The sequence below is a fragment of the Bacillus rossius genome, chromosome 6, assembly GCF_032445375.1.
Source record: "Bacillus rossius redtenbacheri isolate Brsri chromosome 6, Brsri_v3, whole genome shotgun sequence".
Classification (NCBI taxonomy): Eukaryota; Metazoa; Arthropoda; class Insecta; order Phasmatodea; family Bacillidae; genus Bacillus; species Bacillus rossius.
The window spans coordinates 40,055,416-40,073,284 of record NC_086334.1 but is presented as its reverse complement, the minus strand read 5'-3'; the positions used below and the strand labels follow the sequence as shown (position 1 = coordinate 40,073,284).

The following is a 17,869-nucleotide window of genomic DNA, read 5'->3' as shown; positions in this document are numbered from 1 at the left end:
AATCCTAAAAATTAATTTTTTGACCTTTATAGTTATTAAAGAGTATGTTGTTACACACAATTATACATTTATTATGATTCTTATGATTAATATATTTTATGAATTGGACTTCAAAGAGAAATAAATTATCCCCAGAAAGCCACAAAACTTACCATTTTGCAACTAAATTTAAAAAAAATCCCCAGATCAACCTCTGATATGGTCGCCAGATCCCCTGGTAGAGCCCGGCCTTCCAAAACTGTGCATACTACTCTGCAGCACAGTCCAGAACTACCCAAATTTAAACCTGGAACCACCCCTGATTTTAGGCATGAATTTAAATTACGATTGCCAGCTGAATAAAATAAGCAGATAACGAAAAACTATCCAATCGATCATAAATTACACTTATAAAGTCTTTCTCAAAGGTCTGTAAGTCCTTTTGACATTTAAAATCTAAGTGTTCACCTACCAAAAATCAAATACACTTATAAAGCTAACCTCTTAAGCCTATACATCTTTTTTACATTTTAATTCACACTATTCACTTAAAAAGGAATGATAATTATAATGTTAATTGCACAAATAAATAACTATTTTCGATGCGAATAAATAAATGGTAGATATACTTTAAATGAAATATAAGAAATACTGTAGTGTCAATCTTTAGTCATAACGAAAATAGAGGAGTAAACAAATGCAACCAGTGTTACGATCAATTCGTAGTATCACTGCTGCGTCATTTATAACTCTCTCCCGCCTACTCCTCTTCCGGCCATTACAACTAACATATAGCATGCTATGTACCTCCCCTCTCCCTATGCCTTCTTCTCATTTGACTGTCACAGGTTTTACTAAGGACATATGAAAACCCTAACAAGGAGGAAAAAGAACGTTTGCGGGTGGTTCTGAAATTAGTTGCTAAGTTAAGTTCATTCCAATAACAATTTATTGACAAACTCAATAACACTAACAAGTACTTCATTGATTCTCAAACTGACATAAAAAGTAACTAAGTCGGGTTCTTGTGGAGTCCAACGGGTGATACAAGTTCCCACTATAACACAAGACATATGAATTAACTTTATGTGATGGATTGCAGAACAATTAAAAAAAAACAATACCCTTAATTCTGGGGAGCCGTGAGCTCGTCACCGCCTACGACTGATACGCCGTCAAGCTAAACTACTAAGACTAGAAAACATACAAAGTCACATTGAACATTCAAAATCTTAATATTACTCAATATTACTCGTAACATATCATTCATACAAGTGGTTACAATTATTTACACACAACCATTCGTTTAACATAGTCTCTGTTTATCAGGTTTGTTTTTCTGTTGCTCTTCCGCCGCTACCAAGTGAAGCTCGCTACACATCGCCACAGTAACGCACAAGTTCTTATCCCACTCGCTGTTTCTGGTGTCTACAACTCTTCGTTACTGGCCGTAGAGTTAAAGTCCGTACTGTGTTGTAATCTGGTGGTGATTGTGTCGTGATAGTGTCGGGATTGTGCCAAGACACCCGCTCGCTCGGCCCTCACGGAAGTTGCTAACGCACGCCCTCTTGCCCTTGTGGCTGGACCTTCGGTTTTAGTTAATGTCAGTTCGGTAAGACTTTATGCCTAATACAGCGACGCTTCCACATGAACTGTCCATATCCTGGGTTACAACTCGGAGAGGTCTCACCCAGTCGAAGTCTTCTCGGTCCTCGGGCGGCAGCAACTCCGCGGTGGTTGACGGTGTAGGCCGGCGAGCGGTGTCGGAGCAGCGTGGCAGCCTGCCCGCTTGATGTCCCAGTTGTTCTGCTCTTCGATTGACTTGGCGCATGCCCTTTTATACTCGCTGGCTTCCCTGACGAGCTGGAGGAAGAACAGTCTCGTCTATTCGGGGGAAGCCTGCCCAGCTCACTGTTGCGTGGGTGGTATGCAGTGAAAAGTCAGGGGTACTATTCTTTGCATGTGACCACTAGTGCATGTGTTGGAGTGGCGTCGCTACTCATGCACTCTACTCATCTACAGGTTCCCCTACCACATCCTTGACTATTCCCTTCATGCGATTAGAATTTATGCTTGAAAATAATTATAGTTTTAATTGTTCAAACGACCCTGCAAAGCCTGTAAATTCATTCATGTTTAGAGTAATATTGAATATTAATAACATTTTATTTTTATGAAAATACATTATTTCATTTAGTTGTGGCCAGTGTCCTAAACCCTTGATTAACATTGTCTACTTCATCTAAAGAAAAGCTATCCTAGTGGCCATCATGCATTCAAATAACTAATAACTGAAATATTTAATTATTAATAAAATATTAAGTTAAGAGACATGGGGCAGGGGGAAATGAGAAAGTAGCATATTTGTATATATAAGGAGAAAATTTGAAACATAACTTCTCTCCCTTCTCTTTGAACATAACATAAGATACTTCATAAACCATATTTCCAGTAAAAGTATTTGTTGATCTTTGGAAAATAATAAATAGTTGAATTCCCTATGGCTTATAAATTTCTGTGTCTATTCTTTTCACATACTGCTGAAGAGTATTATAAAAAAGGGATATGAAAAGAGTAAATAGAATAGTTTTCATATATTAGATGTTTGCCTGACAAGCCAGGTGAAAAGAGGTGTCAGGTTGTAGTTCAGGTTTGTATGGTACCTACACTACACATGTTATGAATCTATAGAACATATTGAAATAGCCAGAGACCCTTGGACAAGATGCTAAGTGCTGATTTTTATTTCTAAATATTATTGGACACATGATGTCACTCTGGCCTGCTGACACACTGTGTGTTGTGGCGATATACCATAACCACCCTTTATATTGGGGCTGCAGATAGCGGGCAATGGGTAAAAGAAAAAAAACAACACAATAAATCGAACAGGTTTAACAGAATTATAATAAATTATATATTTCTTAGTAATTTAGGTTAATAGGCATACAGTAGGTTAAAACTTTTGTAAATAGCTATCTTATATCTTACATTTAATGTTTTTTCACACATTTTTTAATGAATTAGTTTTCTCTCATAGCGATAGTCATGTATGGATGATCACTTGTGTGATATTTCAAAGCTCGCAAACAATGTTTAGCACATACACGGGGGGGGGGGGGGGGGTGGTTTATCTGCAACACTAAGATAAGATGGAAAAGTTATTTATAGTCTCGGGTACTCTCTGTTGTAGCTGAAAGTGAATTTGGGGTCTCTAACTTAGAGTACAGACTGTTCGAATATTGATGCCGATGCTAAACGAACATGTTCCTGGCAAGTTGATGTCTGTTTTAATTCATGTCAATCTTATGTTCTTAAATCTTGGTCTGTCGGATTCTAGCTTACTCAACAGCTAAATTATCTGCAAGACAAATACACTAGTCAAGATAATTACGGGATCCGACACACATAATTAGGGTATCAGAAAAAAATTATCATGGGATCACACAATATGTGTTTTCAGCAGCACTGTGAGCACATCTGGGATGCATTAGGACAATGTATTGCAGCTAGTCCAGTACCTACCTCCTACAACTCGTGTAGAACTTGAAAATGTCCTTCTGGCAGAGTGACACTTATCCCCCAAGAGCTCATTGATCATCACAACAGGTGTACAGCATAATTGGCTGTTCGGGGAAACCATACACCAACCATACTAGAGAACTGTTGATATAGATTTTGTATGTGTTTTGTGTTGTGCTGTCCTGCTGAAGTCATAACCTATCTCATGTCAATAACGAGCATATCATTCTGTATATGTCAGCATATCATACTATAGCTAGTCTCTGTAAAGGTTCTGATATTAATCCTCAAGTTTTGTCTGGTATGTTCCCCTAATAATTTTTGTGTGATTTACAAATTATTTTGACCACTGTAGAATACGATGTTAGTGAAATTTACCCCCCTTGGACTTCAGCATTTTCCTAGAGCGATTTCGGGAAACCACGGAAAATTTGAAATCAGGGTGGGTAGCTGAACCATGATTAGAACCTGGCTGCTGTGGAATGCGAATCACGTGTCTTACACTGTGCCAATTCGCTTCAGCCTGAAAAACGTAAGCCATTTAGCGAGAAATTCGTTCTCGCCAGTCTCTAGTACTTGTGTTTATTTTTGCAATGACAAGCTAACAAAGGCATATTTACAGCACAGAAATGTCAAAATTGATAGGTAGATGCAAAATTCGCGGATTCATTTCACGATAGGCTAGCATCAAAACAACTATACCTTCGTACCGCTTCTGCGATTGGCCCACATTTTAACCGGGGAACTGTGAGCCAATGGGAAAAACTAAACCAAGAAAGTGCCGAATTACGGACAGCCTAGTTGAGATGTATCACGCATCAGTAGCCAATGAACAGGTGTCATTTCCGTGAGTATTTAAAGGACTGTGGGGTCTATCCTAGAGATCAATGAATCCGCGAATTTTGCAGGTCTCCATTGATAGGTTAGTATTAAGAGAATAGTTTAAAAATGTGTTTTGCTACTATAAAAGGTGGAGTGTTCACAGGAGGGGACATAGCAAGTCTGAAGAGAGCACATGAAAAGGTGTAAAGAGCATCTCAAAAATATGACTCGGCACCTGAGCGAAGCATGGAATCAAATGCAAGAGGAAGTAACTCATCACCTGGGTATTGATATGGTTCAATTATGTGAAAGAATGTCTAACTTCAACAGAAACATCGGACATTATAACGAAGGCAAAGATACACGTCCCTTGAACGAAGGAGTAGAAACAGGTCCTTTCAACGAAAGTGAAAATATGGATCGCTTTATGGAAGGTGAATACGTGGGTTCCTTCAATGGAGATGAAGGCACCAGTCACTTCAACGAAGTCGAAGACAGAGGTCATTTCAACGAAGGTGAAAACACAGGTAATTTTAATGGAGGTAACTACATGGGTCCATTCAACGATGTAGAGGACATGGATAATTTTAATGAAGGCGCAGACATGGGTCCCTTCAACAAAGGCGAAGACAGTGGTCCATTTAACGAAGGCGAATACACGGGTCCTTTTAACGAAAACGAATCCTTGGGACCCTTTAACAAATGTGAAGACACGAGTCATGTCAACGAAGATGAATACACTGATCACTTCAACGAAGGTGAAGCCACAGGTCCTGTCAACAAAGATGAAGACATGGGAAATTTTACTGATGATATGCATTATTTCAAAGAAGAAGTATTAACTTCAAAAAAGACAGAGGTCACTCCAACAAAGAAAGTGGTTACTTCGAAAAATGTGATATCTTCACAGAAAAAAGTGATAACTTCAACGAACAAAGTGATAACTTCAACGAAGAAAGTGGTTACTAAAACAAAGAAAGAGGAAACATCAACAAATACTTGATTAAAGTAATTTAAGATGGTCACCAGCATGACAGAAAATATCGCTAAACAAATATGTAGGGCGGTTTACCTTGAAATGGCTTTTCAAAAAATGGAAATTATTATATTCAAAATTAAAATTTTGATAAAGATAACTTACCATTTTGTATACGTATATCAACTTTTCATTTCCAACTTTATACAACCGTCATAAAATTCTCTCTCACATTCTCTTAATATTTAGATTATGTTTTCTTTTTTAAATAAAATTACGATGGTCTTAATTATTTCGGAAAATGTAGTTTTTTTTAAGTTATTTTGTTGGTGGGACGATGATAACAGGACTAATTTTTGCTTGGGTTGAAGTATCGTACAATGTTTATCATTATTCACATAAAACTATATCACAAGGTTACACAGCTCTCTATGAAAGTATACGGATTGGCAGCAGTAGAAAATACCAGAAACCTATTGTGTATGCCGCAGGCTAAAGGAGGCTATTCGCACAGGAATTAATAAATTATTTAACTATTTACAGCTTAAAGTCTCATCGACTTCAAAGATAATTATATACGAAGGGAGTTTATGAGTTGAGGAGTGGGTGGGGGTAACAGGAGTACCCTGAGGTCTGTTACTCACCTAATCGTTCTTCACTTAGCGAGAGCATATTATTCGATTTTTCAGATCGGGTTCCTCGATCAGGTAATGTGACTGTCGTTGTTCTAACAATACTCTTTCAGCATAACCCATGCTCGCCCTTCACCCAAGTGGTGACCGCTCTACTTATTATATAGCTTTAAGTGGCTTTAAATGTCCATATCTTAAAGGGAATTGCTGACACCTTTCTGATCCAGAACATCGTCTTATTTGCTTTGATGCCTGCTGACCAGGTACCACACACGTGAAAGGTAAGTACTCGTTTTAGCCTTTACGCTGTTCGAAAAATACATGTTATAAACGAAACCACGAAACTAAACTTTTATAGTCAAGTGCAATGGCTCTTACATGCTATTCATAATCAAACACTTTCAATAAATCTTTGAGCGGTTTGTAAATGGTGCGTTAATATCTGGTGCGCTTTACGCCGTTTGGCGACCCAGACAGGTGGCCCCCTTAATGCACGAGTATAAAAAAACAAAAATTCTGGGTAGGCTGTGTTACGGGCTACAGCCGCCAGGGGTTTGTTTCATGAATTTCTATCGCACCGATTGGGAATGTTGTTATGAAATAAATAAAATCATTTAACAAATTGATGTTGCTTTATTTTTTGACGCGAATTCGATGAACGTCTTACTTGGCGGTCGGGCGGCCGCGCCAGAAAAATTGCGACACCAAAAAATGGTAACACCTAACCGCGAAAAAACTCGGTCCATCGTTCACAACCACTGGCTCAATTGACTCCATACCAACATCAGAATGTCTGCTAGTTCTGGACGCGGGAAACGTGTTCATGATTCCCCGCAGCTTTAGCATATTGGGTGCTGTGCTTGTTGTTCACCCACCAAGCGCTGCAGTTTTTTCCTTCTAAATTTGTTACTGGCATGTCTCGAAAACGGTGGGATTCAGGACAATGACACAAGGTGATATTTGTCATTAGTCATTACCCCCAACAATTTAAATGCTATTATTTTACGACAGCGACCACAATACAGCGACTTTGGACCATAATACTGCAATATCAGGTAGTAATGCATCATAGCTGCATCGTAGCTACCTGTTCATGAGGGCGATAGCAGTCGCCAAGTGGACCAAAGTGTTGGTAGGACTGTTAGGGCCCGTCTACAACAGTCCGAACCTGTGGGTGGTGCGTGTCCTTATCCTAATGTGAAGGACGTCACATTGTCGCACGGAAAACTGCCCAGCAAACAATTGTGATGGCCGATGTCCGAATGTCCTGAATTCTGAAGTAGTCACTAGAGCGCAGTAAAGGTTTTTCGATTTTTTTCCGTTTAGTTCCTAAAAAATTTAAAAATTCAGAATTCAAAATGCTTTAAAATAAATCTTCCTTAGAAAAAGCGAAAATTCTTAAAAACTGCTTAAGAATCCTAAAAACAAGCCGCCATAAGCCGCCGACAGTAAACTTGAAATTCTTTAATTTTTGACCAAAAAAATTCGACAATTTTCCCAAAAAAAAGTTGTTTACTTCAAATTTTTAGTTACTCAATCCATCCCGATCCTCGGTTTGATTCCTGGAGGGAGTTAACATGTAATTTATTAATAAGAAATTCTTAGTTAAAATTTTAATTAATTAAAAAAAATCTTGCTTATGTCACACCCGTCATCTCGGATTCTGGTACCATCCGCCATCTTGTCAGCGGTCTTGGCTGCCGCCGTCTTGAAAACCCGTAATTTTTAAGTAAGAAAATTAGAAAAAATTTAAAAATTCATAACAAATATTTAATTAAATTTTAATCAAAAAATTATAAAATGTTCTGTTGTCGAACCCGACGAGGTCATTCAATTAAAAATGGTGGCGAATACTTCCTCCACTGAAGCCACCAGCAGACTGACCTCTCACCACTAATGTCAAGGAATATATTACATCAAACAGTATGTCATGGCAGCCATATTTTTTTCGTCTGCTGGAGGCCGCCACCTTGGATCCGACATTTGGTTTTCATCTGCTAGAGGGCAATGCCACCATATTAGTTTAATTTTTACCCGCTAGTGTATAGTAATTATTTATTGTCTGGACATTCGCCATATTGCCGGCCATCTTGGTCGCCAGCTTGTAAATCTATAATTTTTAAGCTAGAAATTTGTAAATAATCCATAATCATAAAAAAATCGCTTGTTGAGATAATGATTGTTTGGTCATTGACTGATGCAAAAAAATATAATTTAATTAAAATTACCAAAATAATGAGACAGGTTTGAGAAATAAAACACCATAAAATTACAAAGAAAAAATTTATGTAAATTTTACTCTACTACAGGAACACTTGCCAAAGTTAGCAATCTAATACCACACGATCACTTGCGAAAGTTATGAATCCAATACTACATGAATACTTGGGAAATATAGCAATATAATAAAGGTTAGTTCTGCATTGGCTTGAACTGAATAATTCTCAGTTCATAAGTACTGGCTGACGTAATATCTGCCTTGTCATTAATGGTGGGGGGTAAATATGTCGGTGGCTTCCGTGGAGGAAGGATCGTCGCCATTTTTTAATCGAATGACCTCACTGGGTCATGAGAATTTTTTATTAAATTTTTATTACTTAATTTTATTATAAATTTTAAAAATTTTCTCCGATTTTCTAGCTTAAAACTTAAGGATTTTCAAGATGGTGACCGTAACGAAAAGTGCAACGTTTATAGAACTAATATGGTGGGTGTAACGAAACAATGATTTTTCTCATTTTCATTAAATTTTAATTAATAACTTTTTAATTATTTTAAAATAAATTACGTGTTTATTCTCGCCGGGAATCGAAATGAAGCTCGACAAGAATTGAGTAACTAAACTTTTGAAGTAAGCAAATTTGTTTATAATATTTTTTGGAATTTTTGGAACTTTTTGGTCAAAAATAAAATAATTTAAAGTTTACAGTCAGGCTTGCTTTTATAAGTCTTAAGCCGCTTTTAGGAATATTCATTTTTTCTAAGGTGAAATTGGAAAATATCCCTAAAACGGGAATACTTCCCCAAACAATAGAGAAATTTCTAGGAATTTTAAAGAATTTTAAGGAATTTTCAGTCATATTTGAGGAATTGTGATGCACTTTGACACCAAGATGACCACTATGACGTTATAATCCACTATGGCGGTCGGCTCCTCCTAACGGACCCTGTGCCCGGATGAACATTTATATACTACTATAATTACAAAAAAAATACAAAAAAAAAAGCTTCTGCCAGCTTGTGAACTTCTTTGTTCAGCAAAGATAGAATTCTAGCACCACGCCACAAGGACACAGATTGGTACAAAAAGTTCAAGTTGACCAATGTTATTCGGACCACGGAGATTCGGACCATCGCCCACGCCACGCATGACGTCAGAGGGTCACGTTGACCAATCAGCGACCAGTGTCCGTCGGACACATTGTAATTGTTGACGGGCCCTTAGCAGGTGCGTACGGCTCCACTGAACGAGTGTACAGGTCATCTTCCTTGCTCATCTTCGTCCGAGGGCTCCTGATTGGAGCACTTCCTCAGCAACATCTGAAGAAAAGCAAACCCAATCACACTCAGGCGAGTTTCTGCATTCGGATGTTTCCGTGATGAACCTGCAGCTAAGATCTGTCGGTGGAACTCCAGCTGTGGTCGGACATCGCTACAGATAAAGGCTTCGAGGACTCCGGCCGCGGAGCAGGTTGCGTCCTGCCAGGAGCGTTATGTAACGCACGTCTGTTCGGCCTCCGCGGGGTGCACACATCCGCCATCCCGGCAGCCGGCGATAACACTTCAGATAGGCGCTATCAGCGCAGCAGATGAAGGGAGGGGGAAACGCGCTGACGACGAAAGGCTGCACCGCGCGAACACGTTCGGGGAAGCCGGGCGTTATCTCGGGGGCACGGGGTGCCGGGCCGCTCCGCGCCGGGCAGTCCGGAGGCCCTCGGCAGTTGCGCGGGGCATGAAGTGCCGCGGCGCGCGCGAGGCGGCGCTGCACACCTCGGGGGTCGTCCAGATCGCCGCGGAGGAACACACGTGAGTGCACAGTCAACCGAACATCGGTCTGGACATTCGCCATTGCTGGGCTGCACTGTGTTTCACAGAACCACAAAGTATTAAAACACTTAGAAAACCAGGCAAAAATCATTCCATGTCAAATGTATGTATGTATGTATGTATATACAGCACAGAGAATTCCGTTGAAGAAATAAGTCGGAACAATATCACATTACAGACGAAACGAGGGAACAGTTGCAACTTGAACAGTAAATACAGACAAACAATAACCTTGGACAACACAGCCACAGTCAGAGAAACTAACCATTATAACAAAAACAATAATAAAAGGTAATCCAGCTATGATATTAAACAGGTATTTATGACATAAGTGTAACCAGCATGTCGTATGTCCAAAAAAAATGTTTTTTTTTTTTTTAAATCAATTTTTTCCACATCATTCAAAGAATGTATACTCCAACTTTTGATGACGTGGTGTCGGTAATGGGTACAAGCAAACACTTCTGGTGGTACTCGTCGCACCGTTGCTACGTTATTTCTCACGTGTGTATCAGTTGGTGGTAAGAAGGAAAATAATAATAATAATAATAATAAGCTATCGATGTAATTTAACCATGATAAATGTGCAATTTTAGTGGCAAGAATTTTTTTACAACATAGCGGTGTTTGTTGGAAAGCCAAACGTAACAAAAACTGAAGTTTTATGCTCGACTCACGACGATGCAAAAACAAAGAAAACAAGCCTAAATCAGCCGATGTTAAAAGAAAAAAAATAGTGCCGAATGGTCCGTGTAAGGAACATGTCATATAAATATTACTGCACTGACGGACACAGTGGGCTGACAACAGGACACTCGAAACAGTAGCAGTAAATAAAGATAAAAAACGACCTTGCACAACACAGAGACAAACAGACGAACCCAACGACGATACTAAACAGAAAATGTGTAAAACACACGACAACACACAAGAGTCACAGGCGAACCCAGATATGTGACAAAATAGATATTCTGAACACCATAACGATGTCATCACAGACGATCACAGTAGGCTTATTAAAACAAAACAGTAGCGACGTTTCGGGAAATGAGATCTGTTCCCGTCCTCACGCACAAACACGTAATGTTCGGCGCTGCTTTGTTTTTAACGTTTGACATCGGCTGATTTGGGCTTGTTTTCTGTGTGTTTGCAAATTATTATTTTTTCAATACTTTTTATGAAATACAGTGTAACCAGATATAGCGTATATTCAAAAGAACATTTTAAATCAATGTTTCCCACCGCAAGAACCATTCAAAGAACTTAGAAAAAAAATAATGTTTTACCGACAAAATAGTTTATTAACACAACATATTAACTATTCAGTGGTTGATTACAAGTAACGTGTCATAAATAAACACGTCACGTGTCGGTTCAGAATGGTGGTACGCGGCACGTGTGGTAGGTGGTGCTTGGAGAACAACACCGCATGTCTTTGCAGGAATGGGACATGGCCGACAACTACCGTTGGCTGAGGTACGCGCTCGCTGGCTTGGCGGCCGTCATGCTGGTGTACCTGGTGCTAGTGGCCAACAGCGGGGCGAACCTCGCCAAGCCGGAGCCCGGCATGCGACGGTTCCTTCAGCTGCAGGAGGAGGCGACCAGCTCCGCGCAGGACGCTAGCGTCGCCAACGTCTCGTCGACCGCGACCACGGCAGCGACCACGACCACGACGCCCAAGGTCGCCGTCGACAACACCTCCATGAGGTACATGCACCGGCCCGGGTACGTCGTCGAGAACGCCGGTCTGTGCCGCGGCAACGGCAGCCAGCTGCGGGTGCTGATCCTGGTGACGTCGGCCCCCGACCACGGGCGCCACCGCATGGCCATCAGGTTCACGTGGGGCCACTTCTCCCTGCGCAAGGACGTCGCCGTGGGCTTCTTCCTGGGCGCCGTGGAGGGCGACGACGCGAGGCAGAAGGCCGTGCTGGAGGAGGCCGACTTGTACGGCGACGTGGTGCAGTCGCGCAACGCGGACGGCTACCGGCGGCTGCCGCTCAAGACGCTGTCCCTGCTGCAGTGGGTGGACGCGCACTGCGCCGGCGCGCGCTTCGTGCTCAAGACCGACGATGACATGTTCATCAACGTGGAGGAGCTGCTGCGCTTCGTGCGCGACCACGCGGACGCGCGCGACACCATCTTCGGGCTGCTGGCGCGCGGCTGGAAGCCCATCCGCTCGCCGGACAACAAGTACCACGTGACGCTGGAGCAGTTCCCCGAGCCCGTGCTGCCCGACTTCACGACGGGGCCGGCCTACCTGCTGACGGGGGACCTGGTGCGCCGCATGCACGAGGCGGCGCTGCGCCGGCGCTTCGTGCCGCTGGAGGACGTGCTGTTCACGGGGCTGGTGGCGGGCGACGTGGGCGCGCGCCGGGTCCACAGCCCGCTGTTCCACTCCGTGGGGCTCGGCCGCTCCCGCGCCGACGAGTGCAAGCGCCGGGCCAGCATCAGCGTCCACGACGTGCCGTACGAGCAGCAGTTCGCGCTGTGGGGCCAGCTGCTGGACGGCAAGCACGCGTGCTGACCGCTCCCGGCCTTCGCTCTCACCTCCCACGCCGTTATTGCTTACACACGTCATTTTGCGAGAGGCTGCACGTCATGCACTGTCTCGTAAACAAGGATTTTAGTTTCTCTTATTTGCAGCTACTACTACACAGAGATACTAAATTCATGACTTTGAGAATCAACTACGAAAAAATTATGAAACCTTATCTTATGATTAAAAAAAGCTTACATTTCAAAATACAAAATAACGGTATGAAATGTATCGAAAAACTTTAAATGAATACTTCGGGTCGCCAGTTGTGTAGTATGATCACATTTGCTTCGTGTGTGATGACATTTCCTACGGCCTCTAAAAATAATACGCAGCGCAATCACTTGGCAGTTACGAAAGTTTTTTTTTATAACCTTCTAAGAAGTTTCCACTCGAACATTATCGAAAAGCCCACCGCTTCATAACACGTGATTCAAAGTGCTTTCGCGCTAACATTGACATTAAGTAATCAGTTATTTTTTATAACACTAAACTACAGCTCTAAAAGCCGTCAAACTGGCAGCACGTTTAGCCTGTAAATATAACAGTACGCCTGAACTAAAAACGTTTTAATTTTCGTTAATGTGTTGTGTGTCAAGGATCGGTGTGACAAAGACATAATGCATAGTTTCACCTGATCAAAACGTTAGTAGGTACAAGTAATCGAGTTAGTTTTAATAAGTGGCTGAGGGTAATTTTCAAAACTCAGAAGCAAAAAAAAAAGTGTTGTGACGTCAGCAATGTGATTACGGGTATTGTTCCACATCTACTGACTTATTTATCAACGTCTCCGGTGAAATGAGTGTCGGAGGAGCAGCTGCAGCATGCGTTGTTTTTAAAATACCAAAATACCAGTAACAGCAAGAGAGGGGGGGGGGAGGGGGGTAGTCGCGGTCAGCGCGGGTGGTAAGCGAGTCGTGGGTTCGAGACCCGCTCTTTCATGCGTGAAGTGGGGATCAGATCGTAAGTTGATTACCGCTTTGTACTCCACAATTATGTCGGAAAGTTCATATTCTCTAAAACAAATACAATAATTAAACAACGAAGATTAAAGCAGCCCCTTCCCTTCTAACATTTCTAAACATTACCTACTCTGGTTTCAATGTCATATCATGTGCGTATGCTTTTTCGTAGTGCAATTACATTTATTTGCTTTTGAACAAAATTGGCTTACACAGGCCTACGTGGAATCTTCTTACTGTTACTCCTCAAAGTTCTGTATCCACTGCTGATAACACAATCCGGATTGTGTTTGTTCGGTTAATATTAGTTATAATGATAGAATTAACCAATCGTCGGCTCTGCATAACCATCGAGAATTATTGCCGTGATTACAAACTGCTGTTGGAAAAAAAAATTACGATGGATGTAACGTTTGGCATATTAAAATGTTCAAGAAAGAATAAAGTTTAAACTGAGCTTAGTACACATCTATATGAGACGGTAGTCAATATACTACCACGTCATTTTAATCGTGCTCACAGCAATTACATTAATTACATTTGCAACCGCTGCAGCGTATTTTTCTTTAAGCTGCCGGATCTTCGTTATCTTCTCAGTTTACATATTGTTTTTAACGTATCCCTAGAGAACAAGTGTAAAGTTTTAGTGTGGCCGTGAGCCCTACAACGCCGCATACTTGTAGGTGGGGGGAAGAGAGAGAGAGAGATTTTTCTCGTAGATGCAAACATCACCCCTTCCGTTGCACTGCAACAACCAATTTCGGTTCGGCATAATTCGATATGCTATTGGATTGCCCACATCCTGCCCCGCGCCACCTCGCATTGCCTGACAGTGTCCCGGCAAGTCCCTCCATCATCAACTCGTGTCTTCCATTTCACACTTCCATCAAACGCGTACCCCGCCAGCCGCAAGCATCTGCAACCACCCACGATAGACTCAATCCCCAGGGACACACAGACTCCTCGAAGTCACCGCCCGCCACCAACGAGCAGAAGAAACTTGACCTGGAGGTGAAAGCGGCCAACCCGCGGCCCGGGACTCTGGGCGAAGCCCCCCGGTTCGTTGCCAGCACAGGGCATCTTGACCAGGGAGGGGAGGGGCTCGCATTGGGCGTGATGATACAGTCAGTCCGCGACACACGTGTCGTCAACATGAGCGACTGATCCGAGCCGGCCACCACCTCGCACTGTGAACTGGGTAGAACTCTCAGCACCACTCCCGCTCTCCGCCCCAGCTATCGCTAGCCATCACTGGCTGTCACTGTCTGTCACTGTCTGTCACTCTCTGTCAATGGCTATCTCGACCTGCGCGACCTCGTGTTCGGCCACGCCGCAGGGACTTCCTCCTTAGGAGTGTCTTCACTAACTGCAAACCTGTGCCATCGGTGATTTTGTGGTGTTTGTACTTGTTTGCGGCATTTTTAAACAAATCAACTTACGTTTCTATTAAATTAATTAAATAATTGTGATTTTTTTTTCAGTAATAATAGGACCGAAAGATTTGTACATAACTGTATGTATGGATGGACTCAAGATAATGGACTCAAATTATCTCCATGAGATATTATTCACACCAACACTATTGTTCACAAAGAAATATAATGTACCTCCATGGTGTTTACTCAAATTATTGCATTTTGAGGTGGTAGTTCCTAAAGAAAGGGGGCGATCTTGTTCGACCGTAAGTGGTAAATCACACCCCACTCCTGACTTTATTTTCTTATAAACTTGAAATAAACAAGTTTTAAAAATATTGAGCCAAAATGGTTGTAAAAAATATGTTGGTGTACTTGTCTGTAAGTTTACTGGATTATTTATTTAAAAAATATAGCTGTTGCGTGAACCACTGTTTGTTTCGATTTTTTTAAAAATTGTGTTTTATGAGTTAAATAAAGACTTATATTATTGTGGACAATCTTTCATGCTCAGTGAGTGATCACACCGCAATCGCAGCTTGCGATCACAAATACTTTGCGATGTTTGTTCGCAATTTAATTATTACACAACACATGTTTACCCAGATAAGTTTTGAAACAAATCAGATGTGATATTAGCAGTGCTTGCGAACCTTTATTTTTTATGCGATTGAACGGATTTGATATAAGAATCATAATTATATCAATGTAATAAAATTAACAATTCAGATACAACTAATAGGTATCTCGCAATTTTGATCAATTATATATCACGTGTGTGTGCGCGGTGTCAGTGGTCAGAACACTCGCCTCACACCAAGACGATTCGGGTTTGATTCCCGGCAAGCGGGAGACGTGGTGAACGTTACCGTGGCACGTGGGTTTTCTCGGGGTTCTCCCGTCTCCACCACCACTTCATTCTGTCGGTTCTCCACGCCCCATTTCACCTCACCTCGCGCACTCTTCAGGCAGGTTCGAACGACATGTCTGTCTCTCGGTTAGTGCATTCATTTCACGTAGACCTTGCCTCGGACAGCTAACTACATGACGAGTTTCATTTCGTATCTCGCATGAGTTTTGAAAAGCAGCCTCTTCGACTGTAATGACTTGTAACGATTTCTACGAGGAAAATGTAACATTTGTATCTTTACTATCATATTATCTGTTCTTTGCGAAATAGCCTATCTTGAAATGTCAATTTCGACCGGAAAATGAACATCTCAGCCAGAATGTCTTTGATTGGCTGGTAAGCTGAAAGTTGTAAAAATAAGAACAATATGCCATGCCACCGCTTGTTATGCGCAGTTGTAAATCAGTGTTCCATTCTGGTGTACATCACACGTTCTATGCTTACTTAATATTCTTGATTGTGAATCTACAGAATCTACCTTTACCGAAATATATCATTTAAAGGGTGTTTGTAAATTCCACAACGTGGTTAACGTGCACCTACGATGTAAGACTGGTAATTTAAATACAATTCTTACATTTATTTAAACATAACATTTTTTAAAAGAGTTCGCTCTACATATTCCGTCCTATGAATGAATAAGTACAAAAAAAGACAGTTTATTAAATAAGAAGTTAAATCGCTCACATTTAATAGGGTGAAGGTATACCTTTAATCGAATTATTTTGTCTTCCTATTTTTAAAAATAATCTCACTTTTTATAGCAAAATTATATTTTTTGTGTCTTTAGCGAAATAATAATTTTTCACCAGTTTGCTTGAGCAACATGTGCCGCCATACTGTCAAGTAAGTTGTTTAAAAAAAAATTTAATATGTTTCCAGAGGGTCCTGCGGAAAACATCCCTTATATAGTTACGGTCATCACTGACGTAATGATCGCGTAACACTGAGATAGCGCCTACCTGCAGAATGCCAGCGTGCGACGGGAAGTCACCCACCAGGAGTCTGAGGCCGGCACTCTGCAGGTAGCCGCACTTGCTGTTTTACACACAGCAACACTTTCATAATTTTTATATCGTTTAAAAAGTGCATTTGAATTTTTCGCCAAAAGATGACGTTAAAGAAGAGCTTTTATTTTTATTTTATTTGTGAGATTTTAATCATTATTTTACTTTTATATTTTGAATACCTTATTAACTTAGCAAAATAATTAAGTAAATATTCACTTTATCACTGAACATCAATTTCGATTACGTATGTCGTTATAATTCATTAAAGGTTATTAAATGAGACGGTTCTCACGCAATGTGGTTTTTCAAGAGGTTCTTCATTAAAAACAATTTTCTTTGTCAAATACATTTTTATCATTATATATACCTATCTGAAGTAATTTTTTTTTGCACAATATTAAAATTAATTGAAATTTTTTAAATATTTCGTGTGTATTAAATTATTTGTTATATTCATCTTTTTTTTCAGTGGGCACCTTACAAATAACTAGTGTATGTATTTATATATTTACACACACGCATATAAAATATGAGTAGATTTGTAACAAATTATACAGAATACATGCTTTTTTTTTTCTTCATTTTTCTTGTAAAGCTAAAAGATTTGGCTCTACAACCAAGTGAATTCAGGCATAGGCCTATTGCATAAATGTCAACCAATATTTTACTCGAACGAACACTGTCCATGTAGTATAAATGAGTAACTATATAAATGAGTCGATACTGTTGGGAATATCTTATCTTCGTGGATACACCTGCCCACAATCTTTCTCTCTTTCATTATCAGCAAACGAATGACCGACCGATAGATAATAACCCACCCCACAATAAACCAAGATAAGTATGATAAATGTATAGCAGAAGAACCGTTAGCGATAGGATATTCCCAAACCAAAATTGGCATATTCTTCCTAAAAGCACGGGATGTCCGTAAATCGCGGTTACGCAAGTCACGTGGGTCTATGGTTATAACAAAATCCGGGTGCACACCTATAAAAAAATCGACGCCGAACGTGTTCGGCACCAATAATTTTGTCACAATTTAAAAAAAATTTCAG

General features: G+C 40.8%; 1 protein-coding gene across 1 annotated transcript; it reads left to right on the top strand.

The window, feature by feature from the left end:
• Positions 1-9,779: 9,779 nt before the first annotated feature.
• Positions 9,780-15,319, top strand: LOC134533076 (beta-1,3-galactosyltransferase 5-like). Its single transcript, XM_063370291.1, has 2 exons — positions 9,780-9,957; positions 11,420-15,319. The coding sequence occupies exon 2, from the start codon at positions 11,429-11,431 to the stop codon at positions 12,500-12,502; it is 1,074 nt and encodes a 357-aa protein (XP_063226361.1). The 5' UTR covers positions 9,780-9,957; positions 11,420-11,428; the 3' UTR covers positions 12,503-15,319.
• The last annotated feature ends 2,550 nt before the right edge of the window (positions 15,320-17,869 follow it).

Excerpts from the sequence above, each read along its gene's own strand:
- LOC134533076 (XM_063370291.1), top strand. The coding sequence starts at position 11,429 with ATGGCCGACAACTACCGTTGGCTGAGGTACGCGCTCGCTGGCTTGGCG.